Genomic DNA, 21895 nt, shown 5'->3' on the forward strand with positions numbered 1-21895 from the left:
CTGGGAGAGCATTCAGCCCACTCTTGACCTCAAAGCCAAAATAAAATAAAACCCAGAAGTGCAAAAACTACCAGAGATTTAAAAAGAAAAGAAAAGAAAAAGGTCTCATTAAGTGAGGTTTCCTGTGGCTCAAAGCCGGTTCCATTTCTACGGTGGTGAAACGTTCCTTTCCGCTTGTAGCCATCTATGCTGCGCCACCTGACACGCCTGGACCGCCAAGAACTTAAAGAGGACGTGACCGTGTTTGCTCTCCCCTCTGCAAGGGGGGCTCTTGCAGCCTGAGTCGCTGATGGGATCAGAGAGCTCTGAAGGAGTCCAGGGAGTGTGGGTGAGCGACCGTTTCCCGGCACGAGAACGTGGAACACGGCCGTTTTTCACCAGATGGGACCGAGGTGTTCGGAGATCTCTGTGATTTTCAGAATTCTGGGTCTGCATGCATCCGCCTCCACCCCGGGTCCTAGCTTCTCTCCCTCCACCCCCCGTCCCCATACTCCAAGTTCCAGCCCACCCAGTGGCCCTCCTGGCACAGAGGGCTGGGATGGGATTCTCTCCCTAGAAGCAGGCACGTGCTCCGGGGGTGGGGCGGGCGGGCGCTTCCCGAAGGTCAGGTAGGGGCGGCATTCTGGTGCCACACTCCCTCTTCCCCATGCTGGCAACACACGGAAATGCGCTAATCTGAAGGAGGGCTACACAGGGGTGGCCAGATTGGCCTCGCTACCCCGGTGCTCTGCAAGGATGTGGGCGGGGGAGGGCGAGGATGGGACACAGCAGACTAGGGCCTCGAGAAAAATCAGAAGGTTTATTAAAACATACTCAGCTCAGACATACCGGCTTATGAAGAGGTCAGTTTCCCCCCCCAAACACTAACCTTTTTCATTTTCTTTAAAGGTTAAAGGCTTATGGGTTGGTTTTATAGAAAAAAGCAATACAGTGATTAGAGTATATGCAAAAGGACCTACCCTCATTTATACATTCCATGCCGTCAGGTTAAAACTCTTTGCTTTGAATCATTGCTAGCGATTATACTGGCCAAACAGTGCAGAGAACATGGGGCTTTTAATGGCCGAGATGTTCGAAATGCCAAATAAAGGAATGACTTGCTGAGGACAGACGGAAACCATGACAGAAACAATGGGCTTTGAAGAGAACCATTTTCATGGAACTTGCAGAAAACCAAGACAAAAATGTCCCCCATACCCTCCCCAAAGCAGCAAGAAACCCTCACGTGCTCCACCCCACCCTGGACCTTTCACTACATCCGCATAGAAGACCCAAGAACTCACTGCTTGCTAGGCAGCAGGCGTTACCTCTCCACCCTGAGGCACCCCTGCCAGGTGACAGCATCATGGAAAATCTGCTGTGGCATTGGCCTCCTGGCCAAGCTAGTGCACTTTGAGCTGGTGGCCCCGTTTGAGCTTTTGAAATGGACATGGGGATAGAACTGGGGAAGGGCTGGAGGAAGACTCATGAGGAGGGAAGAGGGAGAGGTGATCAGGGGAGAGATGGCTGCCCCAGCCAGAAACTGCCCCGCAGAAGGAGGCATGCTTGCTTCCTGCCATCAACGGCAGAGCAAGAGGCCCAGAGAAGGAACAGTGGCTGGCTGCCACTTTCTAAGTGTGATGGTCCCTTCAACTCCCAGACAGCCTTTTCTTCTTTGGCACGTGGCAGGCTCCCTCCACCACTGCTTTTAAAGCTCTCCCCATGATTCGGTTGGGCCTCGCCTCGGAATCACACTCACAATCTCCTTAACTGCTCCTGACCCCCCTGAAATGTGAAAACCAAGAGGCAGGCCTGTGGGAAAGCCACAATTCATCCTCCTCCTCAGTGAAATGGTCATCTCCAAGAGGCTGCCTGAGGTCCAGCACTTGCTGGGGAGGGGCAATGGTGTGGGATCTCCATGTTCAACCAACATCAGCCTGGCCCACTGGCTGTGAACTTGGTTCTGTTCTACACCCAGAGGATGAAGCAGTCTTCCCAGCCACATGTTCGAATGAGCCTAATCCTATTTGCAATTAGCTTTGCTTTAGTTTGCAGGGTTTGAGGTTGGTTTGGTATTAGGTGTGTGTGTGTGTGTGTGTGTGTGTGTGTGTGTGTGTGTGAGGGGCAGGGGAGGGGAGGGCAGTCGGTGTTAGCTTTTTCAGTTCAGCAGTGTTCACATTTACACAAAATCCCCTTGTCTAGGATTTCCAAATCTCCTGGCTGCGAGGCGGCCTTGTTCAGCTACTGTTACTGATTTCTCCCTCAAGAAAGACACGGCCAGGGAATAAAATCGGTAAGAGAGATTCTTATTCTCTGGAACTTAAAGTCTTTCACCAGAGGTGTCTTCCAGTGTAACTTGGCGGAGCAGTTGGGATCTGGAAACAGGAATAACACACTAAGAACTCCGTGCTTTGCAACATCAATGTCAGAAACCAGTTTGTTAACAATGTACCATTGATAAGTTACCTTGTCTTTTCTGGGCTGAATAATTCCCAGGAAAAGCAGCAACCACTATGTGTGATGTACGATGCTCCATTTTTGGGAAGGCCATCTGCCCTTTTCTATAATCATGAACCTGAACAAATATGTTTCTTTACCCAGAACCCCACCTCACTTTCTAAATCCAGGGTGTTTTTATGCACACTGGCCTTGACCGGACCAGGGGGGCTTAAGAATGACTGATCAGAGGGTTTATCAGAATGATAAGAATGACTGATGGGGCTGTTTTCTAACTAAATTTATTAAAACACAGGCCAAATGCTTGAAACTTAGGCTTCTCTTGGTGCCCAACAATGAACAGGCCAGTGGATGGCTGGGGGTCTTCACAAACGCAATCCGTGAGCCTGCTTGCTTTGAACCCATTCCACACCAATGCAAACTGATGCATCGCATACCGTCTGAAGGCCAGGAAAACCAAAGTTCCCTCTAGAGATCAAAGACCATCCCTGACTCACATTGAAAACAAAAAAAGTTCAGGGTGAGTTATGGAATTGGCACATGATATAAAGAATGGAAATCCAATTTACACGTGTAAACTGGCTCATGTGTTGTTTCTGAAAGAAGCATGTAGCTATGTTTGGAAATTAAATGTGGGAATGAGAGTGAGCTTTTAGATTGCTATTGAAAGAAAATGATATAAGTCCACGGAGGCAAAATGTAAATGGTGACAATTCTGCTGAAGGTCTGTTTGGCATCAGATAGTAAACCTGTTTTTGTGTTCGCGGGAGAGAAATGATAATCACTTCAGTTTCTTCAGAAATTTTTTAAGAAGTGGGGTTGGGGGAACCCAGTACCCAGCTGGGGCATGGTGTGGAGGCGGGGAGCAGGGGACGGAGGGCTCAACTAGGTTGGATGCCAGCAAAATCTGCCAGGGTTTCATAACTCTGGGCTTTTCCTAAAAGTCACTTCTGAAGGAGAGCATGGACGGGGGCACCTTCTGTATAATGAAAACCAGAGAATTCACTGGGTGCAAGAGCCCCAAGAAACAGGGACTCTTTCAAACGAATCTACAGACGGTCAGCTAAGTACAGGTGGATGTTCCGTGCATGGAGAAAGGGGGTCGAGAGGAAAGAAGAAACATGGAAGCACTGCATGCATCCTAGCCGTAAGGGGTGTCGACGTGAGCCGCTGGCTTTGCAGCCCTGTAAGCCGCCTCCACAGAGCGGTGTGTCCCCATCAAAGCTGCCCCCCAGCACCGACCGCTCCTAGGCTTCCTGCCAAAGCATCACCTCATGATACTTACAGTCCCCCCGTTGAGCACAACCGCCATCTCCGTTGGCTGATACACGTTACTTCTGAACGGAGCGCTGGGTCTGTTTCCCAAGCTGCCATTGCGAAATCCTGTTCGGAGAGCTGAGGGAGGGCGGGAAAGGCAACACCAAAAAAAAAAAAAAAAAGACACAGTTTTGAATTTTGTTTTCTTCTCCTGCATCAACACCACGCTCCAGGCACACCCCCCACCCCCACCCCTCGCCTTTGTCACAAGCCAGATTCAAAACAAAAGTCACAAAGGCGCTTTGTTCTCTGGCTCTCTTGGAGCCTGACCCGACTCAGTGGGGTTGGGGAGTTTGCAGAATCCAGGGCGCAGGCGGCTCTCAGGGAGGGGACCCCGGGTGGAGCCTCTCCCGGCCCTCCCCTGCCCCCGCGGGCCATGGGTGATGCGGGAGCGCCTGCATCCCTCAGAAGGTCTCTTCTGACAAAAGACCTCCTCACTACTGAGTGCCATCCCTGACAAGTTCAACACCACACTGTCCAACACAGTTTCTGGATACACACAGAGGTGGGCAACCCTGAGAACCTGGACCACAAGTACATGGTAGAGATCAGACGTCTTCAGGGGAAAGTGATAGGGAGGAGGACAGAGGGGCCCCAGACACATGAGTGGGGTCATTTCTAGACAGGAAAAAAAGGGAGATCTGAAGCAAAGATAGCAAAATATGTCATCACTTTCTACCTCTGAAAGGAGAGTAAATGGTGTTTCTTATTTGCAGTGTACTTTTAGACATCTAAATTTCCTTTTTTTGGTGAAGAAAAATCAGATGACACAAAAAGACCTGGAGGAACCGTGAAATGTATATTACTAAGTGAAAGCAGCCAGGCTGTAAAAACTCACACTGTATGATTCCAACTATAATATTCTGGAAAAGGCTAAACTATAGAGACAGTGAAAAGATTAGTGATTGCCAAAGGTTTGGGGGGAGCACAGGGAATTTTTAGGGCATTGGAACTATTCTGGGTGGTACTATAATGGTGGAGACATGACATCATGCATTTGTCCAAACCCATAGAACTGTACAAAGAGTGACCTCTAAAATGTTAATTATGGACTTTAGTTAATAATAATGTATCAATATTGATTCCTCCACTGCGACAAATGTAACACTAATGCAAGTTGTTAATAATAGGGAAAACCAGGGGAGGGGGCAGGTGGGAATTCCCTGTACTTCCTGTTCAAATTTTCTGTACCTAAAACTGCTCTAAAAAATAGTCCATTAAGAAATAACAGAGAAACAAGAAGCACTATAAAAAAATCAAAACAAAACAAAAGTCTTTCTCAACTGTGAGATGCCATTTTACATGGGGCACAGAGGGATTAGGTAACTTGCCTAAGGTCACACAGCTGGTAAGAACCAGCATTTGAACCCAAGCAGAGAGAATCTGTGTTCTTGACCATCACACTATTCTGGCTCCAAATACTTTGTTTTTAACTACCACATTTAGTTTCTTAGAAGCAATCTGAATTTAAGCGACATTAGGGCAGCGGTCCCCAACCTTTTGGCACTAGGGACCGCTTTCATGGAAGACAATTTTTCCACGGACCGGGGGCAGGGTGGGGGCTGGAGTGGGGCTGGAGGTGGGGGGATGGTTCAGATGGTAATTCGAGCATTGGGGAGCGATGGGGAGCGATGGGGAGCGATGGGGAGCGATGGGGAGAGATGGGGAGAGATGGGGAGCGATGGGCAGAGGCAGATGAAGCTTCGCTCGCTCCCCTGCCACTCACCTCCCGCTGTTCCTAATAGGCCACGGACCGCTAAGGACCACTACCCGTCTGAGGCCTGGGGGTTGGGGACCCCTGCATTAGGGGCAGCTCAGCCCAGACTGAACCAAGGCAGGGTGGGGAATGCATGTTCCAAAACAGACTCTTTGCTTTAGCATCTCCAAGCCTTCAACAGCTCCCATGCACAGGCTGACAAGAAGATGACCTTCCTGGGAAGCAGAGAAGCATACGAGGGGACAGAGTGCATGGACTCTCCCTAGTCCCAATTCGTAGCCGAGGCCTCCTTGAAGAGAGGGAGCACCAAACAGCACAGCTTTCCTCATAATGCAGAGAGCCTGCCGGCTATGGTGGGGGAATCTGGCTCTAAACCATTCTCTTCAAAAAACAAAGGCTAGACTCTACAGGCCATCTGTGGGATGCCTTGGCCCAAGGATTCCTCTGTGTAGTGGTTATCTGCTGTTCTCCTCTGGTAAACATCCCTCCCACCTTCTAGGTCCTGAGTATTGGCTACAACTGTCTCCTCCCCTGGCCTTGAGGTGGGCATGTGATTGGGGCCTGGCCAATCAGGTCCAGTCAGAGCTAATTCTGGGATTTTTACTCAAGCATCCTGGGAAATGTTCCTCTTTTCTGCTGGGACTCTGTGTAAGCCTAGAGCCGTGCACTGCCAGGATTCTAACAGAGCCAAGAGATGGAGAGAGACCAAATCTTGTCATCACTTGAGCTTCCTGGATCTATCCATTTCTGAAGCCTGACCCCCAGTACCTTAGCTCATTGTTGTTTTGTGTTGTTTTGCTTAAATTGCTTCAGATCAGATTTTTTATTACTTGCAACTTCAAGAATCCCAACTAACACTCCACTCTGACTTGGGTCAGCTCTGAAAGGCAAGTAGGGCTCATCCATAAGGAGGTCCCAACAGGAATCTAAGATCATAAGCTAAATGCCAGTCTTCTCCTGTTTAGACTCTGCAAGTGAGGCGAGATTTGCCCTGCCCCCAAAGCTGACACAGGGCCTTCCACTGGGAAGCGAAGGGGCAGAGTTTAAATAGCCCTTGGCCTAATGAGATCAGAGAGCCCAAATCCCCTAACAGAAGAAAGAACCCTTTTCTTTCTTGATCCTTTGAAAGGTGAACATTTAATGTACCTTGTTAACGCTTTCCAAAATGTGATCTGAAGTGCTATATCCTTCAGTGTATTTTCATCTTCTATCACATACCTCATGCCTTGTTTTCTAATTAATTAATTAATTAACTTATTTATTTATTTTTGGCTGAGTTGGGTCTTTGTTGCTGCACGCGGGCTTTCTCTAGTTGCGGTGCGCGGGTTTCTCATTGCGGTGGCTTCTCTTGTTGTGGAGCACAGGCTCTAGGCGCGTGGGCTTCAGTAGTTGTGGCGCACGGGCTTAGTTACTCCACCGCATGTGGGATCTTCCCGGACCAGGGCTCGAACCCGTTGGCAGGCGGATTCTTAACCACTGCGCCACCAAGGAAGCCCCCCTCATGCCTTGTTGATACTCATTAAGAAACAGCAGGCTGGTGAAGTCCTACATATCTGGGGTCTCACTGGGGGAAGGAAATAAGGGAGCAGTGGCTGAGCCACAGGCCAGCCTGGGGAATGCCCTTCCCATCTCGACTTCAGGGATGGACTCTCAAGGGTACAGAGCCTGAAGGGCTGGCTAGATAAAATACAGGAGAAACAGGGCCAATTGCAGCTCCCGGGTAAGACCCCTTGTGGGGCCTGGTTCCCTAAAATACAAGCTGGCTGAGGTCAGACCAAAGATGAGAACAGCTGTTCTCATCATGGCAAGGGAGGGTGCCCAGGCATTCCCCAGCCAGCAAAGTAGTGTTTCTAGAACAAAGACAGTCCTAGCCAGGATGACAATTTAGTCTCTCCCTGTGAGCCTTCCAAGGGAATTGGCTTTGCCTCGTGCCCATGTGAATTTTGGCGGACACACATTTGGGAGGATGCAAAATTGGGCTGTTAAAAAAAGTCTGACAACATCCAAGGTTGGTGAAGAGGTGGGGAAATGGGGCTCTCATATAATTATTCAGGGGAGACTAAATTAGTCCACCTTTCTGTGGGGTGGCATCTGGCAGTATATATCAAGATTGAAAGGTGCAGACTCTTTTGATGCATGTGTAGGAGTTAATTGATCAAGGGCACAAACATGAATGGATAAGAACGTTCATTGCACCATTACTTATACAGAAAGCCAGAAACAAGCAGAATATTCACCAGCTAAGATCAGAAAAATAAATTATGGTACCTCCTAGAAATCTCTGCCTTGTGAAAAGGATACTGTAGCTCTGCTGTCACTGACCTGGAAAGGCCTCCCTCCATGATATACTGTTGATTTAAGCAAGCACATAGCAGAAAACCACTTAGACCAGTGGTTTCAACCTGGTTACATCTTAGAAGCACTTGGAGGGCTTAAAATACCTAAGCCCAAACCAACTTACTCAATCAGAATGAGGGGCAGGCACTGGTAATTTGTTTAAAGCTGCCCAAGAGATTCTAACGTGCAGACAGGTTAAGAACTGCTCTACGGGATTGGGGTGTGTGTGTGTGTGTGTGTGTGTGTGTGTGTGTGTGCGCGCGCTCATCAAGAGATGTCTGGCAAGATGAGAGCAAACAGTCAGCAGTAGTTGCCTTTGGGCAATGGGATTCTGAGCAATTTTTATTATTTTCACTTGCTGAACTCCTACCTGATTATTGTTGATCTTTTGTCATCAGAAAGGAATAATAAAGCTATTTTTGTTTTGGAAAAGAAAGAGGGGAAGGAGGGACAACCTCCTTGGCTTTGGAACATAGCGTTTGAAACAGATGGGCCTGTGGGCCACCTCTGGAGACCCCATCACGCCCTGTGCCAGCACTGGTACTGCTGGTACTGACGTGGGTCCCAAATCCCTTAGATCTCTGGATCTTACATGGATATGACGTACTGGATGCATTTTCACAAGAAAGGACGCATGGGATTCAGAAAACCAACCTTCTCTCTCCCTGCTCTGCTGTGAGCTCTGCTGTGAGCCTGAACAAGTTGCCTGACACTCCTGGACTCAGTTTCCTGCTCTGTAAAATGGGACTTATAATCCCTGTCTTCTCAGAGTGTCCTGACACATCTGTGAGATGAGGGACACTAAAGTGCTTTAAGAAGAGAAGAGAAATTCTGGCAGAGTGGTCAGTGTGTGGGCTCTGGAGTCAGGCCGCCTGGGTTCAAACCCTGGTTCTGCCTCTTGGGCAAGTTGTTCAGCCTCTCCGTGCCTCAGTTTGCTGTCTGTAAAATGGACCTCACTGGGTTATTGTAGGGATTAAATGAGATTAGCCGCTAAAATGCTCAGAATGGTACCTGGTCCATGGTAAGCACCCAGTAGAGGTTAGCCATCCTTACTTTTGAAGCCCCTACTACTTGTGTAGTTCTAGCACCCCCCCCTTTCACTGCAAGTAAACTAGATTATCAGGTTCAACAACACTGGTTCTTAACTTTCTGGGGATTATGAATGGCTTTGAGAATCTGACAAAGCAATAGACTAATTCCCAGTTGAATGTATAAAAATTTACATCCATTTCAGGAGTTCCTGTTACCTTTGAGGTCCAAGGGGAGTCCATGGGTCTCAGATACAGAGGATCCTATTCCAGGAGAAGCCAAGGAAGAGGTGGCTCTGCCAGGACCCCAGGAACTGGCCAGGAGCCTGGCCTCTGCTCATCACATGCCCTGAGGGGCCCTCTGGCCTCCCAGTGAGTGATGACCCCCATTCTGACCCTCATCTTCTGGCAATCCATGGAGCCAGCCCCACCAGAGCTGTGGCTCATCCCTGCCAAATCTATTGACAAACAGAGGCTTGCAGGCTTGGGGCTTTCCAGTAAGAAGGGAGCAGCTCTGATAAAGGCCACACCAGGACGTTTGACTCTACCCATGGTGGGGTTGCAGGAGTGGGGGAAGGTCTGTCATTCTCTCCAGTGGGTCTGGCCAGGAGCAGGGGTTCAGAAGCAGCTGGGCACATCCTGGTGGGGAGGAGGGCTGAGGGTGGGCTTGGAGGACCTGGTAGCTTGATGTGCTTCCCCCTGCCTGCAGGGGTGGGTGGCTGTGCTCTGGGCCTCGGCACTCAACCCAACAAGGCTGACTTCGTAGTATGACCAGACAGTGGGCACTGCCCAGGCACCTGGGTGAGCATCACAGAAAAGGGGACCACGACCATCTGGAATGGGCCACCTCCTAGCTGTTTGTCATCAGGCAAGACTGAACCTCTTACAGCCTCCATTTATTCATCTGTAAGATGGGGATAATAACATACCCTACCTCATCAGGTGGAGGTGTGAACTAATGAGATAACGCAGGTTAAGAAGTTAGAATAGTGCCTGGCATGTAGGTAGTGTTCAATAAAAGATTATACTAGGTAATTAATTATTACTGCTGCTGCTGGTACTGCTGCTATTATTACTGTAGGTCCTGATAAATTTTTAGGTAACTGAGAAAAAGCAAGTTTAATTAATCTCAAGTGCTGGGAGCTCAGCCGACTTGCTTTAAGCAACAATTGTTAGAGACACTTCTCCAGCATCTACAGCAGGGGCGCCTGGGGCCTGGGCCACCTCCTCTCGGCTCTTCCCTCTTGGGAACCCCGCCGCAGCGGTGGCAGACAGCCTGGGTGCTCAGACCACCTCCACTCGAAGTGCCCACCAAATCTCTTTTCTGCCATGCGGGCTAATGGAACTTGTTCAGCCCATTTACGGGAGCCCTGGGAGACATCCATGACAGTGGGAGATAGGAGTTGCTGGACAGATGCCGCAGCCTCCTGTCCTCCGAGGATCGATTCTGAGGCTCGTTCTACACATGTGCCTGGCTGGGATGAGCCCCAGCTGCCCATGGCGGTAACCAGCTCTTTGATGCTCTTGTTCTGGCGTTTCTGCCGTCCCAGTCTCATTCTCCCTGGCGGGGGCCACCTCCTAAGTAAACCACCTACAACATCGCAGGCTGTGCTTTCAGGGGAACCCAACCAAGATGCACATCCAACAAGCCAGGTGCCGTGGGAGCCCCTCAGTATGTTACCTCTCTCAACAGGTCTATGGGGTGCACAAAGCCTTACATCTAGGAAGTGGCAGAGGCAGGATCCCAACCCAGACGTCTGACTCCAGGGCCCAAATTCATACACTCCTGGAGACAGAGGGAGGGGAGGGGGCTGGAGCATTGCCCCTCACCATCCCCTGCATCCATCTAGCACATGGGCTGCAAACTTAAACACTTCCAGGGAGCCAGGGACTTAATGTTGATATGTTATAGTGGCCGGGACAGGGAATGTGGTGAAGAGAAAGTGGATCCCCACCTAAAGGGCCACCACAACTCAGCGAAGGGTAAGAGACAGAGCCTTTCCAGCCAGCTTCACACGATTGCTGCCAGGTGGGAATGGCAGCCCAGCACTGCCAGATCCAACTTTGCAAAAAAGGCCAGAAACCTGGCTTTTTACATTACATTGGTTGACAGTGCTAAATAAGAATGCATCTCTGGGCCAGTTTCAGCACCGCGGTCAATGTCTGTAGGCTCTGATCTGCCAGGACCGTCCCCAGGACCACCGACCCCCAGTGGAGAAAAAGGAGAGCGCACTTTTGCGAAGAACAGCCTAACCCAGCGGGGCGGTGCCCACTTTACCTGCATTGTGTTCGTCCATCGAGAAAGCCTTGTTTTCCATGTAGGTCCGCGGCAGCTGCACGTCCTCCTCAAACGCCGTCTCCCGCATCCTCGGCTGCGACGTGTCGAAGTAGTTGGGTGTGTTCTCCTGCGGGGCGGGCAGGATGGTGCAGTGGATCTCCGGGATGGCATGGAAGATGACGAAGACCCAGCCACTGGCCACCAGCGTGATGGCCAAGGTGGGGTCTCCCCAGGCGTCTCCCTGCCGCAGCTCCGCATTGCCGAAGAGGTACATGGTCATCCAGGCCACCCAGATGAGCACGGAGAGGAAGGCCGTGACCAGGATGCAGACCCCGTTCTGCTTCCACTTCTTGAACTTGCCACACAGCGTGAAGAGGGCCAGCCCCAGGGTGGCCACGAGCAGTACCATGTCGTAGATGAGGGCCATCGCGAAGTCCATCGGCTCGTAGGCACAGGCCGGCTTCTCGTCACGCAGCACGGTCAGCACCAGCCACTCGATGGCGATGATGACCTGCACGAGCATCAGGCACAGGGCCACGCCCACCAGCTGCCAGCCCGACGGGCTCTTGCCGTGGCGCACCAGCCTCCGCACGCGCCACGCCTGGCTCAGCAGACAGGAGAAGCAGAGCGCGAAGAGGACGCCCCAGAGGAACCGGCGGACGGAGCAGATGGTCTCATCCTCCCGGATGATGAAGGCGAACGTCAGGCCAAAGAGGCCCAGGGTGCCCAGGAGGAAGAGGAAGTGGAGGCCCACGGGGTCCTTCTTCTCCTTGTCCTTGATGAACGGCAGGCGCACCAGGAGGACGAGCGTCAGGAGCAGTGTGATCAGGGCGCCCGCCCCCGCCACCGCCTCCACCACGATGCCCCAGATGGTGTCCAGGTCGCACAGGGACACGTACTGAGGGAGAAGGTCCAGCCCGCAGCCCCGGGACGTGCTGGTGTTCTCAGAGGCCCCGGAGGCAATCACGAAGAGCAGGAGGAAAGCCAGCACCTGGTGGGTTCTCATCTTTCTCTCTGACACCGTGAACGTTCCAGAAGAGTTGGGGGGAAAAGACCAATTCATTGTAAGACTCCCACTCTCCTGACTTCTTTAAGAAGACCCACCTCACTTCGAACCCGCCAGCCCCCTTCTCCAGGCAGCACAGCCTGGAGAAGGGGCGGGGATTTCGGCCCCCATCTGCCCCCTAGTCCGGGCTCAGTGAACAGCCGTGAACCGTCAGTGCTAGTGGCTGGAGGAGAGGATGGGAGGGGGACTCACTTTCTCTGAATACTCTTTCATATTCTTTGAATTTGAGGCCATGTCTGACCTCTTCAAACATCAGGGAATAAAATGGGACTTGAAGAGATGGTCATGGGCCGAGCGCTTGCTGGGAGAGGGGCACGCCGTACCCGTTTCAGTCTCTCAGCGCTAACAGCAGACATTTACCGATGACTCACCCTGGGCCAGGCACTCGACACATCCAGTCCTCACACCGGTGACGCAACAGTCTTGAGGAGGTTGGGACACCTGCCCAAGGTCACACCACTCAGCTCCTAGACGCATCCATCCCCTCTTAGAAGCTTCCCAGCGTTTCACATGTAGTGTGAACGGTCTTCCTGGGTTCCACCCTTTCCCTCCTCTCCCCTCGAACATCCCACCCCTCCCACAAATATCTGCTGAGAATCCATCCTCTAACTCCAGCCAGCCCACCTCCTCTGGGGATGCCTGCGGGACATCCCACCTCCGCCGGGGATGCCTGCGGGACATCCCACCTCCGCCGGGGATGCGTCCATGCCTCATGGAGTCCACACAGCAGCCGGGAGGTGGGCTTATTAACCCGTCTCATCTTCCCCTCCTGCTCCCTCTGCTTAGACCAGCCTCCGCACCCTGCTTTTATGGAAAGCTGCTCCTCCCCACACTGGTCTCAGCTCTAATGTCACCCACTCAGACCTTGGCCAAGGTCACACCCCCATCCCCTCCCCCAGCGCCTCTCATCTATTTCTTAGCTCTAATCATATCTGTCATCTTTTTGCCTGTTTACTTTGTTTCTCCTGTCCCTTCCTCCTCTCCTCCCTTCCTGCCTTTCTTCACCACTAGCTACAGGATGACAGGGACACTGTCTGTCTTGTTCATCAGCATAAACCAGGGTTTCTCAGCCTCGGACCTGATTCTTCCTTGTTTTGGGGGTTGTCCTGTGCATTGCAGGATGTATGTGTAGCATCACTGACTTCTACCCACTAGGTGACTGAAGCACACCCCCTCCCCCAATTGTGACAACCTCCCAAGTTTTTAGACACTGCCAGTGTCCCCTGGGGGGGAAATCACCAGGATGAGCACCGCTGGTCAAGTACTAGCATAAAAGCGTACTAGGTGCTTCCTAAATACTGAGTGAACGAGACTTCTCACCAGGACTCTCCTCTACCCACTGCCACCAGCTCCTTGCTTTTTTTTTTTTTTAAAAAGATTGATTGATTGATTGATTGATTGATTGCTATGTTGGGTCTTCGTTTCTGTGCCAGGGCCCTCTCTAGTTGCGGCAAGCGGGGGCCACTCTTCATCGCGGTGCGCGGGCCTCTCATCATCGCGGCCTCTCTTGTTGCGGAGCACAGGCTCCAGATGCGCAGGCTCAGCAATTGTGGCTCACGGGCCTAGCCGCTCCGCGGCATATGGGATCCTCCCAGACCAGGGCTCGAACCCGTGTCCCCTGAATTAGCAGGCAGACTCTCAACCACTGCGCCACCAGGGAAGCCCCCAGCTCCTTGCTTTTGGAGGGAGCCTGGCCTTGGGAAAGCCATGCCTGCACAGCTCTGCAGGGATGTGTTTCCAGGCGTCTTAAGCCAGACTTACGGCCTTAGCTCCACCCACAGTGAGGCGGTAACCAGCCACCTCCCGGGCAGCTCAGCACATCCCTGGGGCTTTCTTAAGTAAATGCGGTATCGACCACCTCTCTCTCTGCTCCTTGATGGGATACGGTGAGCAGCTCTGATCCTGCCTTGGCCGCAAGGCCATCAAATGGGATAAATTATTGATGCTGCAGAATGAGAAGGAGCCTGGTGCTATGTGGACCAGCTCCTTTGCCTATAGATGAAAGAAGGCAGACTGGGAACGGAGGGCGTCTGGCAAGAGATGCTCCTGAAACAAGCACCCCAGACACTGGCAATCAGGCCCATGGTCCTGCCACTATTCGGGGCTCTGCTACTTCAGTCACTGGAGTGCCACCTCAGCTATTTACACCTTGTCTACAAACCCCCTGTAAGTTATTTACTTAACTGACTCACCAAGTCCTTGAAATTGACTCAAAAGAAAACTCAACACATTGAAATACTTGTTGATGGAACTCATGTTGCATACCCAATGGCATATCCCAACGTACCACCTTTGGAAAAATACTGTCCTAGCCAGAGCTGCATCTCACAAGAGCACACTGGGAATCAAAATTTAAGAACCGGATATGCTGGAACAAAATGCCATCAGGCCCCCGACACAGTGCAGTGGATTTCCCCTAGACTTCTCATCAATGGCAAATGTGATTAGGAGGCTTCTCAGCAAGTGACAACAAGACGCACCCCATGCAGCCTCTCTAGGTCACACATCAGCCAGTCTCACCTTCAGGGTGGCTGGGAGAGGACGAGTAGGAATGTGCTTCTGGAGTCTTGACCACCAACCCTCTCCCCAACTCTCCCACCCACCTGCAGGCCAGTGGTTCTCAACCAGGGGCAATTGTGATCCCAAGGGACACTGAGGCATGTCCAGGGACATTTTTGGTTGTCACAACTGGGGAGGGCGGGGTGCAATTGGCATCTGGTGGGTAGAGTCCAGGGAAGTTGCTAAGCATCCTACAATGCCTGAGATGGCTCTCAACACAAAGAATGATCCGGCCCCACATGTCAACAGTGCTGAGGATGAGAAAGCCTGGTTTATACACTGGAGAACAGAGTTGGTGAGGGTGAAGCCAGGAAACCAGCCAGGACTCTCAGCCTCAGGCCTGCACTCCGGATCCTTTCCTCGCAAGAACTTGGCCTTCTTTAGCTGCCTCCACTCATTCTCTTGGGGGAATCTCCTCTCTCCAGGGCTGCCTACAAATTGGGACTCGGTTCCACCAGCTCGTCCCCCTTCCTGATTGTGCTTCCAACCACAACAGGAAACCAATGTGGATGAAGAAAATATCAAGATGGTGACCAAGCTTCTGAAATTGTGCAGGTTCTTATGGCTGTGGTCCAGGTCTCTAGCTCCCACTCCTTTCTGACATGGGAAATACATACACTCTTGCTTTCTGCTTTCATTCCTAAGGTTGGAACCCTCTCCTTCTGGGACAGCTGTTGTTTTTGTTGTCCTGCGCCCATTTCTCTCACTTCTGAAGAGAGCTCCTGATTTTCCTTTGGAGAGCCGCCTCGAACCCCAGCTGCGAGCACCTGACCCAGCCTGGCCAATCAGAGCATTTATCCCACCCTTTGGCCACACTGACTGGTTCATGAACAGGCACCTGGCCCCAACCAGACCCATGAGAGTCAGTCTTAGGATTTTTGCTAGAATTAACTGGAAAGAGCTTTTCTCTTGTTATCGGGGTTAATAAGCTAAAAGGATGTACACCTGGGGCTGGAGAGGACATATTTACCATCACAGGGACAGAACCTGTCTGAGAGTAAAGCTGACCCACAGGAAACAGCCATGTGATGGACCAGAGTCCTAATACACAGAGAGGCTGGAGTCAGTTATGCCTGAAGCCAGATACCCTGGTCTTTGCAGTTCCAGCAGCCAATTAACTTCCCTTTTTTGGATTAAGCTGGTTTGAGGCGGGTTTATGTTACTTGCTAACAAAGAAGTTCTATTATACATCCCACATGATGTGGCCCTCTTCTTCCAGGAAGCCCTCCCTACGCAACATCTAGGCAGCCAGAGGCTTCGATAGGGTCCAGCTGTCCCAAGTAGGTCATTATCATTGCTAAAGCTGCCCATGAGGTGACAGCCATTGTTCTACAGAACAATGTCCAGGATGAACAGGAGGAAGGCTGCACACCACCTCACAGAATGAAGCTGAGTCCAGCTCATCTAGGATTTCTGGGGGATTCTGCCCTGCAGTTTTCTGTTACTGCCATAGTGACCGCGACAATGACTGTTAACTCTCATAATGCTTACCATGCTCCAGGCCCTCTTCTATGCACTTCACATATATTAATACCTTATCATCTGGACAATGACACCATGAGGCAAGTGCTATTACTATCTCCATTTCACAGGAAATAAAACAGAGAAGCCAGTTGGCTTGTCCAAGGTCACATAGCTAGAAAGCGGTGGAGCCAGGAGACAGACAATTGTACTATTGTTACTGGGCTCTTACTACAGACCAGGGCTCTGGAAATGTCACCCGGTGAGACCTTTGCTGGCCAGTCTATCTAAATTAGGTTCCCTCTGCCTCTTTAGGCTCTACACCAATACTCCTGATCTTTATCTTCATAGCATGTGCCACAATTTTCAAATATTTTATTTTATTACTCTTTTGGTCTGATCCCACACACCCAGGCTCTTGGCTGTCTTGTTCTGCACCGATTCCCCAGTGCCTGGCACATGGGCAGGGCTCACGGCCCAGTTGCTAAATCAATCAACTGATTAAACGTGGTCTCCAACCCTCATGTCACCTGGCAGGAAGATGCTCTCATTGTCATTTTATAGAGGAGGGGACTGAGGGCCTGAGAGGCTTAAGTCAAAGTCTGATCTTCAGACTGGCAACAGCGGCAGCATCGCCCGGGAACTTGTTAGAAATGCAGACTCTCAGGAGTGGGCCTGGCCACCTGTGTTTCCACAGCCCTACGATAAGCTCCAGGTGTGCTCAGGTGCTTGGGTGCACCGAGGTTTGAGAAGCACGAACATATGCAGTGGGGGAGCCTGGACGATGGCCCAGCACCTTCCGCCTCACTATCCCTGCCCCAGGCCCAGGGGGCAGTGCCCACTCACGCTCCATCTCACCCACTGTCAGGTAAGCCCCATCCTGTCCCCTCAGCCACCCCGCTGCTGAGAACAGAGCAGCTCTCCAGGAACCCCAAACCGCACAAAACCAGATTAGAGGTTTGGAGTCAGCCGCAAGGCAGGGCTGATTGGGAAGGGATGAATACATGGCAACAAACCCGTGGGATGTAGGCATGCAGCTCCTCAAAAGGAGTAATGAATAAAGTGATGAATGTGCAAGACTCGGCTCACATACTAATTACTTTGCTGCCAGCCAGGCTCCCAGAAATGTGACTCATTCAGATGCTCTTAAAAACACTGCATTGCACATGCAGGCCGGCGCACACACACTCTCTCTCTCCCCGCAGAGGGGCCAGAAGCTACCGGCAGGTGTTGGAGCCGCATGTTTCTCGCAAGCTGGGGCCTGCAGAGGCTGGAAAGAATTCAGGCAAGATTCCTTGTGCGAGGACAGCGCTGCCTGCCTGAAGGCCACAAGCAGGGCTGGTTCTCCCAGGCTCAATCCTCGCCAAGCAGCATAAACTTCCGGTTTCAAGTTCTGCCCCTGGCACTTGCTAGAACCCTGTGACCATGGGCAGCTGACTTAACCTTACTTGTCTCAGTTTCTTCATCTGCAAAATGGGGGTGATAATACCCATCTTGCAGGGTTCTTGTGAGGATTAAAATAATTAATAATTAGAGTTGAGGATAATAGGTAACATGGGGTAAGCACTTATATAAAGTATCTGTTAAATAAAAGATTGGCGAATGCTCTGAGGTTATGAACTTTTCTGACTTTGCTTTTCCAGGAGGGGTGGTTGCCATGGAGATGGGGCTGAAACAGGGGCTCACCCAGGTGTTTGTCCACCACTGGTTTCCAGCCTCCCCAGTCACACACCAAGCAAAGAGGTCCCTGAGGTGGTGTGAAGGGGAGAAGCCTTTGGGGGTGGTCTACCTTGGAAACTCCCAAACTCTCCTGATCCCCACAGCAGGTGCTCTAAATGGGAGCCTTGCTGTGAAGGTGGTTTTCCAGAGGGGAACTGGTGCTGGAGGACCTGAGGCCAGCCTGCGTGCCCTGAAACTGGGCGTCCCTGTTGAGGAGTCAGAGCCAGACACCCAGAAACCGGACACCAGCCATTCTCCTGGGAACTAGCATCCCCACGTTGCCATCCACCAATATGAAAGCAGACACAAGATGTACAAAACTGCTCTGGAACGCACCATTCTGACCTGCTTCACCTCGGGAGCTACCAGCGGAGGCATCTTAAACCCACCTTCTCTAAAGAAGGGGGGAGGCGCTGGAGTATGGAAGGGAAAGAAAAACTAAACAGATCTGGAGGGGCTTTCCTAGCCCTGGGCATGTCTAACAGTTCAGTACCCGATGAATACCTGGCACAGGATTTACACTCCCGTCAGTCTCCTCAAGAGTGGAAGACCTCAGTTGGAGGAAAGTCAGACAGAACTGTGTGACATTGGGCATTACTCACTTAACCTCTCTGACCTTCAGTCTCTTCTTCTGTAAAACAAGGATAATAATAGTGCCACTTTCACAAGGCTGATATGAAACGTACTTAGAAAGTACTCAGCACCGCAGACAGGGAGCACTGGGTCCCGGCTTATTACAATTACGATTCCCATTGTCCTGTTGGGAATACAAAGAGGTAATGCAACTTGGCCAGAGGCTTTCTGGAATTGATGGGCCGAGCTGGGACTAGAACCCACTTCTCCCAGCTACTGACCTCAAGGCCACTGCGCCCCTGGTTGGACTCCCTCTGTTGGACAGAGGGCCAGGATAAGGCTGCAGAGACAGTCCCCCCCGCACACCCCAGCATCACACTCTGTCCCTGCCCACTCCCATTATAGCCGCTGGTGCATTTCCTGCTCCAGAGGGATTAAACTGTTACAAGGTTTCCTGACATTAAACTATTTCCCAGACCTGCAATCTAACCCTTTGATATCTTTTGCAAGTTACACCATCTCATAATCTTCAGTTCCCAAGGCCGCCCAGACCACCAGCCTATCTGGGGGCCTTGGATTTAATAACCCTCACAGGTTAGTAAACAGGGTTGCCAGAACACAGGCTCCGTGATCCATGAATATGCAAAGCAGCTCCAACCCTGTAAATAAAAGCAATCATTTAAATGCAAATTGCATCCTTGGCTGCCCGTTCCAGGGTGGATGGTTCCTCTAAGGCTGTAATTCCGAGAAGAAAATGTGACTAACTCAGAACCCCCAGGAAGCTCTGCATGGAAGTGCTTATGGGGCGTTGGGCTCTGGGTGGGGGCCACTTAGGGTGGACAAAAACTGCCTAAAAGTGGGAAATGGGTTTTCAAAACCTGACCCACCCCTGGCGTAGGCTTACAGGGCCAGCCAGGCTCGAAGCAGTCCTCACAGGTCCCCTTCAGAGGCTCCCGGCGCCTTGCCACCCCCAGAGGCAGAATGAAAGGGAAGCTGCTTTTCGTCTCCTTGTAGAGGTCAGGGGAGCGTTTAAAAATCAGATCGCGTGGCTTTCCACTCCAAATCCTGCAAGGGTTCACCAGTCCAAGGAGAATAAAACCTAAACTCCTTTCCATGGCCCACAAGATCGTGGTCTGGCTGGTCCCTGCCATCCCCTTTCCAACCCCGCTCTCCACATCTGCCTATGAGCTCCAGCCACAATGGCCTTTGTTCAGTTTCTCTACGCTCATTCCCACCTCCAAGCCTTTGCACTTGCGGTGCCCTCTGCCTGGTTCAGTCTTCCCCCTGCTCTGTCAGTGCCCCCTCCCCCATTGCGGGGCTCCACTAACATGTCACTCCCCAGAACAGTCTTCCATTATGTGTACATATTCTTGTCACTTTATTTTACAGCACTCTGCTTTCTTTTCCTGGCAGCCCTTATCCCAATCAGAAGTTCTCTCTACTTACCATTTATTTACTTATTTAGTGTTCACCCACCTCCCCAGTGCCCTGAGAGCAGGGGCTTATCTGCCACTTCTGTAGCTGGCATATTTACTGAAATAACACATTAACCAATAAAGATTTTGAGCTTCTCTTTCTAACAAAACTGCTTTTCTTGCTGCCTGGGCCCCAAATGGCGACTCCTTCCCACTTCCATCTTTTCCCTCCCCAACTCAGCTGACCCCTTTTCAGACAGAGCAGGGAACAGATAGGAAACTGTTCACTCCGCAGTCTAGGTACAAAACTGGCCCAGTGAAGGGCTCCCAACCGACCATTTGCATTCTATTTACATCCTATTTGCATGCAGTTTTAACTCAAGGTCTGAAATCCTCCAGAAAGCCCCCGCCCGTGGGGAAACTTCTGAATCAAGTTTCCTCGGCTGAAGTTCTAAAGCTTTTGTGCCAAGTCCCTCCCCCACTTCTCTTGTCTTTGCGAGGATTTCCCAGTTCCTCCGGGGCTCTGCTCAGGTGCCCCCCACCCCATGCTGGCGCAGTTGGGCAGCCAATGTGGCGCGTGGCCCGGGGCCCCAGGCGGGGACGCGGCTGCCCGCCACACTCCAGGGGCCTTTGTCCGCGCTCCAAGGAGCCGCCCCTTAGCGAACTGGGGACAAGTTGGGTGGGTGTGAGCGTGTGGGGGGGTGTTGGCTAGGCCTGGGAGTGACAGAGCCGGGTAAGAAACCCGCGGGCTGCGCTGGAGCCGTCCTCGGTGGTAAGCTCGGTACGCCCCCTCCCTGGCTGGTTAGCCAGCTCCCCCAGGCCGAGGCGGGTGCAGGCGGTAGGGATCCCGGGGTGCTTGGCGCTGGAAGCCCGTGTCCCCCAAGGAGGGGGGGGACGCAGCACAGGGCTGATCCTCACCTCTAGCTTGGCCGCAACAGCAACGCTAACATCCCGCCATTGTATGCATTCGCCCCTCATTTCTTCCCCCAGCCCCAGAGCTCAGCTCTTCTCGCCCGCGGTGTCCCCTCCTTTCCCGCAGTGCGCAGCCACGGCCGGCTGCGAGCTCGGCCCCCAGCCCCTATGGCAGGTGCGGTAGCTCACCCCCCAGCTCGGCCCCTGTGCCCCCGGCTCCGTCTGCCCTGTCTGTGCTCGGGCCCCACGAGCTTGCCACGCAGCCCTGCCCGCGGCTGCCCTCACAGGAGTCACTCGGGCACGCCTGGACTCCCTTACAGTCCCAGCTGCCCTTTGCCTGTGGTCGCCCCCAGATCCTCCCCAGAGACTCGGATCTCCACCTGGTCCGGGTACATCCCCTCCCCCCATAAAGGTCCCAACCCTCCCCGCCCCCCGCCCCGCCCTCTGCGGCTCGTCTCCCGCCACACTGTGGTTCCCCCCACCCTGATCCCCCACCTCCCCCAGCAGAATAACCCCTTGGGGGGCCTCAGAAAAGCACAAGAAGCAGACCCCACCCCAACCCTCCCAAGTCCACGGCGGGAAAAGTTTCTGGGGTCGCCGCAGCGCCCTCCACCCCACCGGTGCGGCTCGCACTCACCGACCCCCGCGGCCCCGCAGCGCCGATGCTCCTGCTGGCCCTCGGCCCGAGTCACATCTCTGCAGCGCAGCCGTGTCCCCAGCCCAGCGCGCCCGCCCGTCCTGCCTCACTGCATCGCACTCGCGAGCCGCTGCCGAGCGAGGCGCCCCCTGGCCCGGCCCGCGCTGCTGCAGCCGCCGCGGCCCCGCCCCTCCGGCCGGCCCGCCCCCGGGAGGCCCCGCCCCCGGAGCGTCCAAGCCCCGCCCCGCCCCGGCCCAGGCTAGGCTGAGTGTTCCGAAAGCAGCCCCGCGCGATCTCCTTGCTCCTGGCCTGCGGCGCTGAGACGAGCCCTCTCCAGTGTCCCCAGTTAGCGAATACCACCCGCACATCCACAGTGCGTCCATAAGCAGTCCAGACGCGCCGGACACATCCCCAGGTTGATCCACTTTCAGAAACACACA

General features: G+C 52.6%; 1 protein-coding gene across 1 annotated transcript; it reads right to left on the reverse strand.

Moving 5' to 3' along the window:
- Positions 1 to 780: 780 nt before the first annotated feature.
- On the reverse strand, positions 781 to 21619 carry GPRC5B (G protein-coupled receptor class C group 5 member B). Its single transcript, XM_061208289.1, has 4 exons — positions 21456 to 21619; positions 11114 to 12127; positions 3722 to 3831; positions 781 to 2354 (listed from the first exon to the last, which is right to left on the reverse strand). Exons 2-4 carry the CDS (start codon positions 12117 to 12119, stop codon positions 2310 to 2312), a joined length of 1161 nt encoding a protein of 386 aa, XP_061064272.1. The 5' UTR covers positions 12120 to 12127; positions 21456 to 21619; the 3' UTR covers positions 781 to 2309.
- Between the last annotated feature and the right edge of the window lie 276 nt (positions 21620 to 21895).

The sequence above is a fragment of the Eubalaena glacialis genome, chromosome 13, assembly GCF_028564815.1.
Source record: "Eubalaena glacialis isolate mEubGla1 chromosome 13, mEubGla1.1.hap2.+ XY, whole genome shotgun sequence".
Taxonomy (NCBI): Eukaryota; Metazoa; Chordata; class Mammalia; order Artiodactyla; family Balaenidae; genus Eubalaena; species Eubalaena glacialis.

Bases quoted from the DNA above. Each gene is read 5' to 3' on its own strand.
- GPRC5B (XM_061208289.1), bottom strand. From the start codon at position 12,119: ATGAGAACCCACCAGGTGCTGGCTTTCCTCCTGCTCTTCGTGATTGCC. The intron at 3,832-11,113 runs GTAAAGTGGGCA...GCCCTCCCTCAG, and splicing joins GATGGACGAACACAATGCAG to CTCTCCGAACAGGATTTCGC. The intron at 2,355-3,721 runs GTAAGTATCATG...TCCTGTTTCCAG, and splicing joins TTGTGCTCAACGGGGGGACT to ATCCCAACTGCTCCGCCAAG.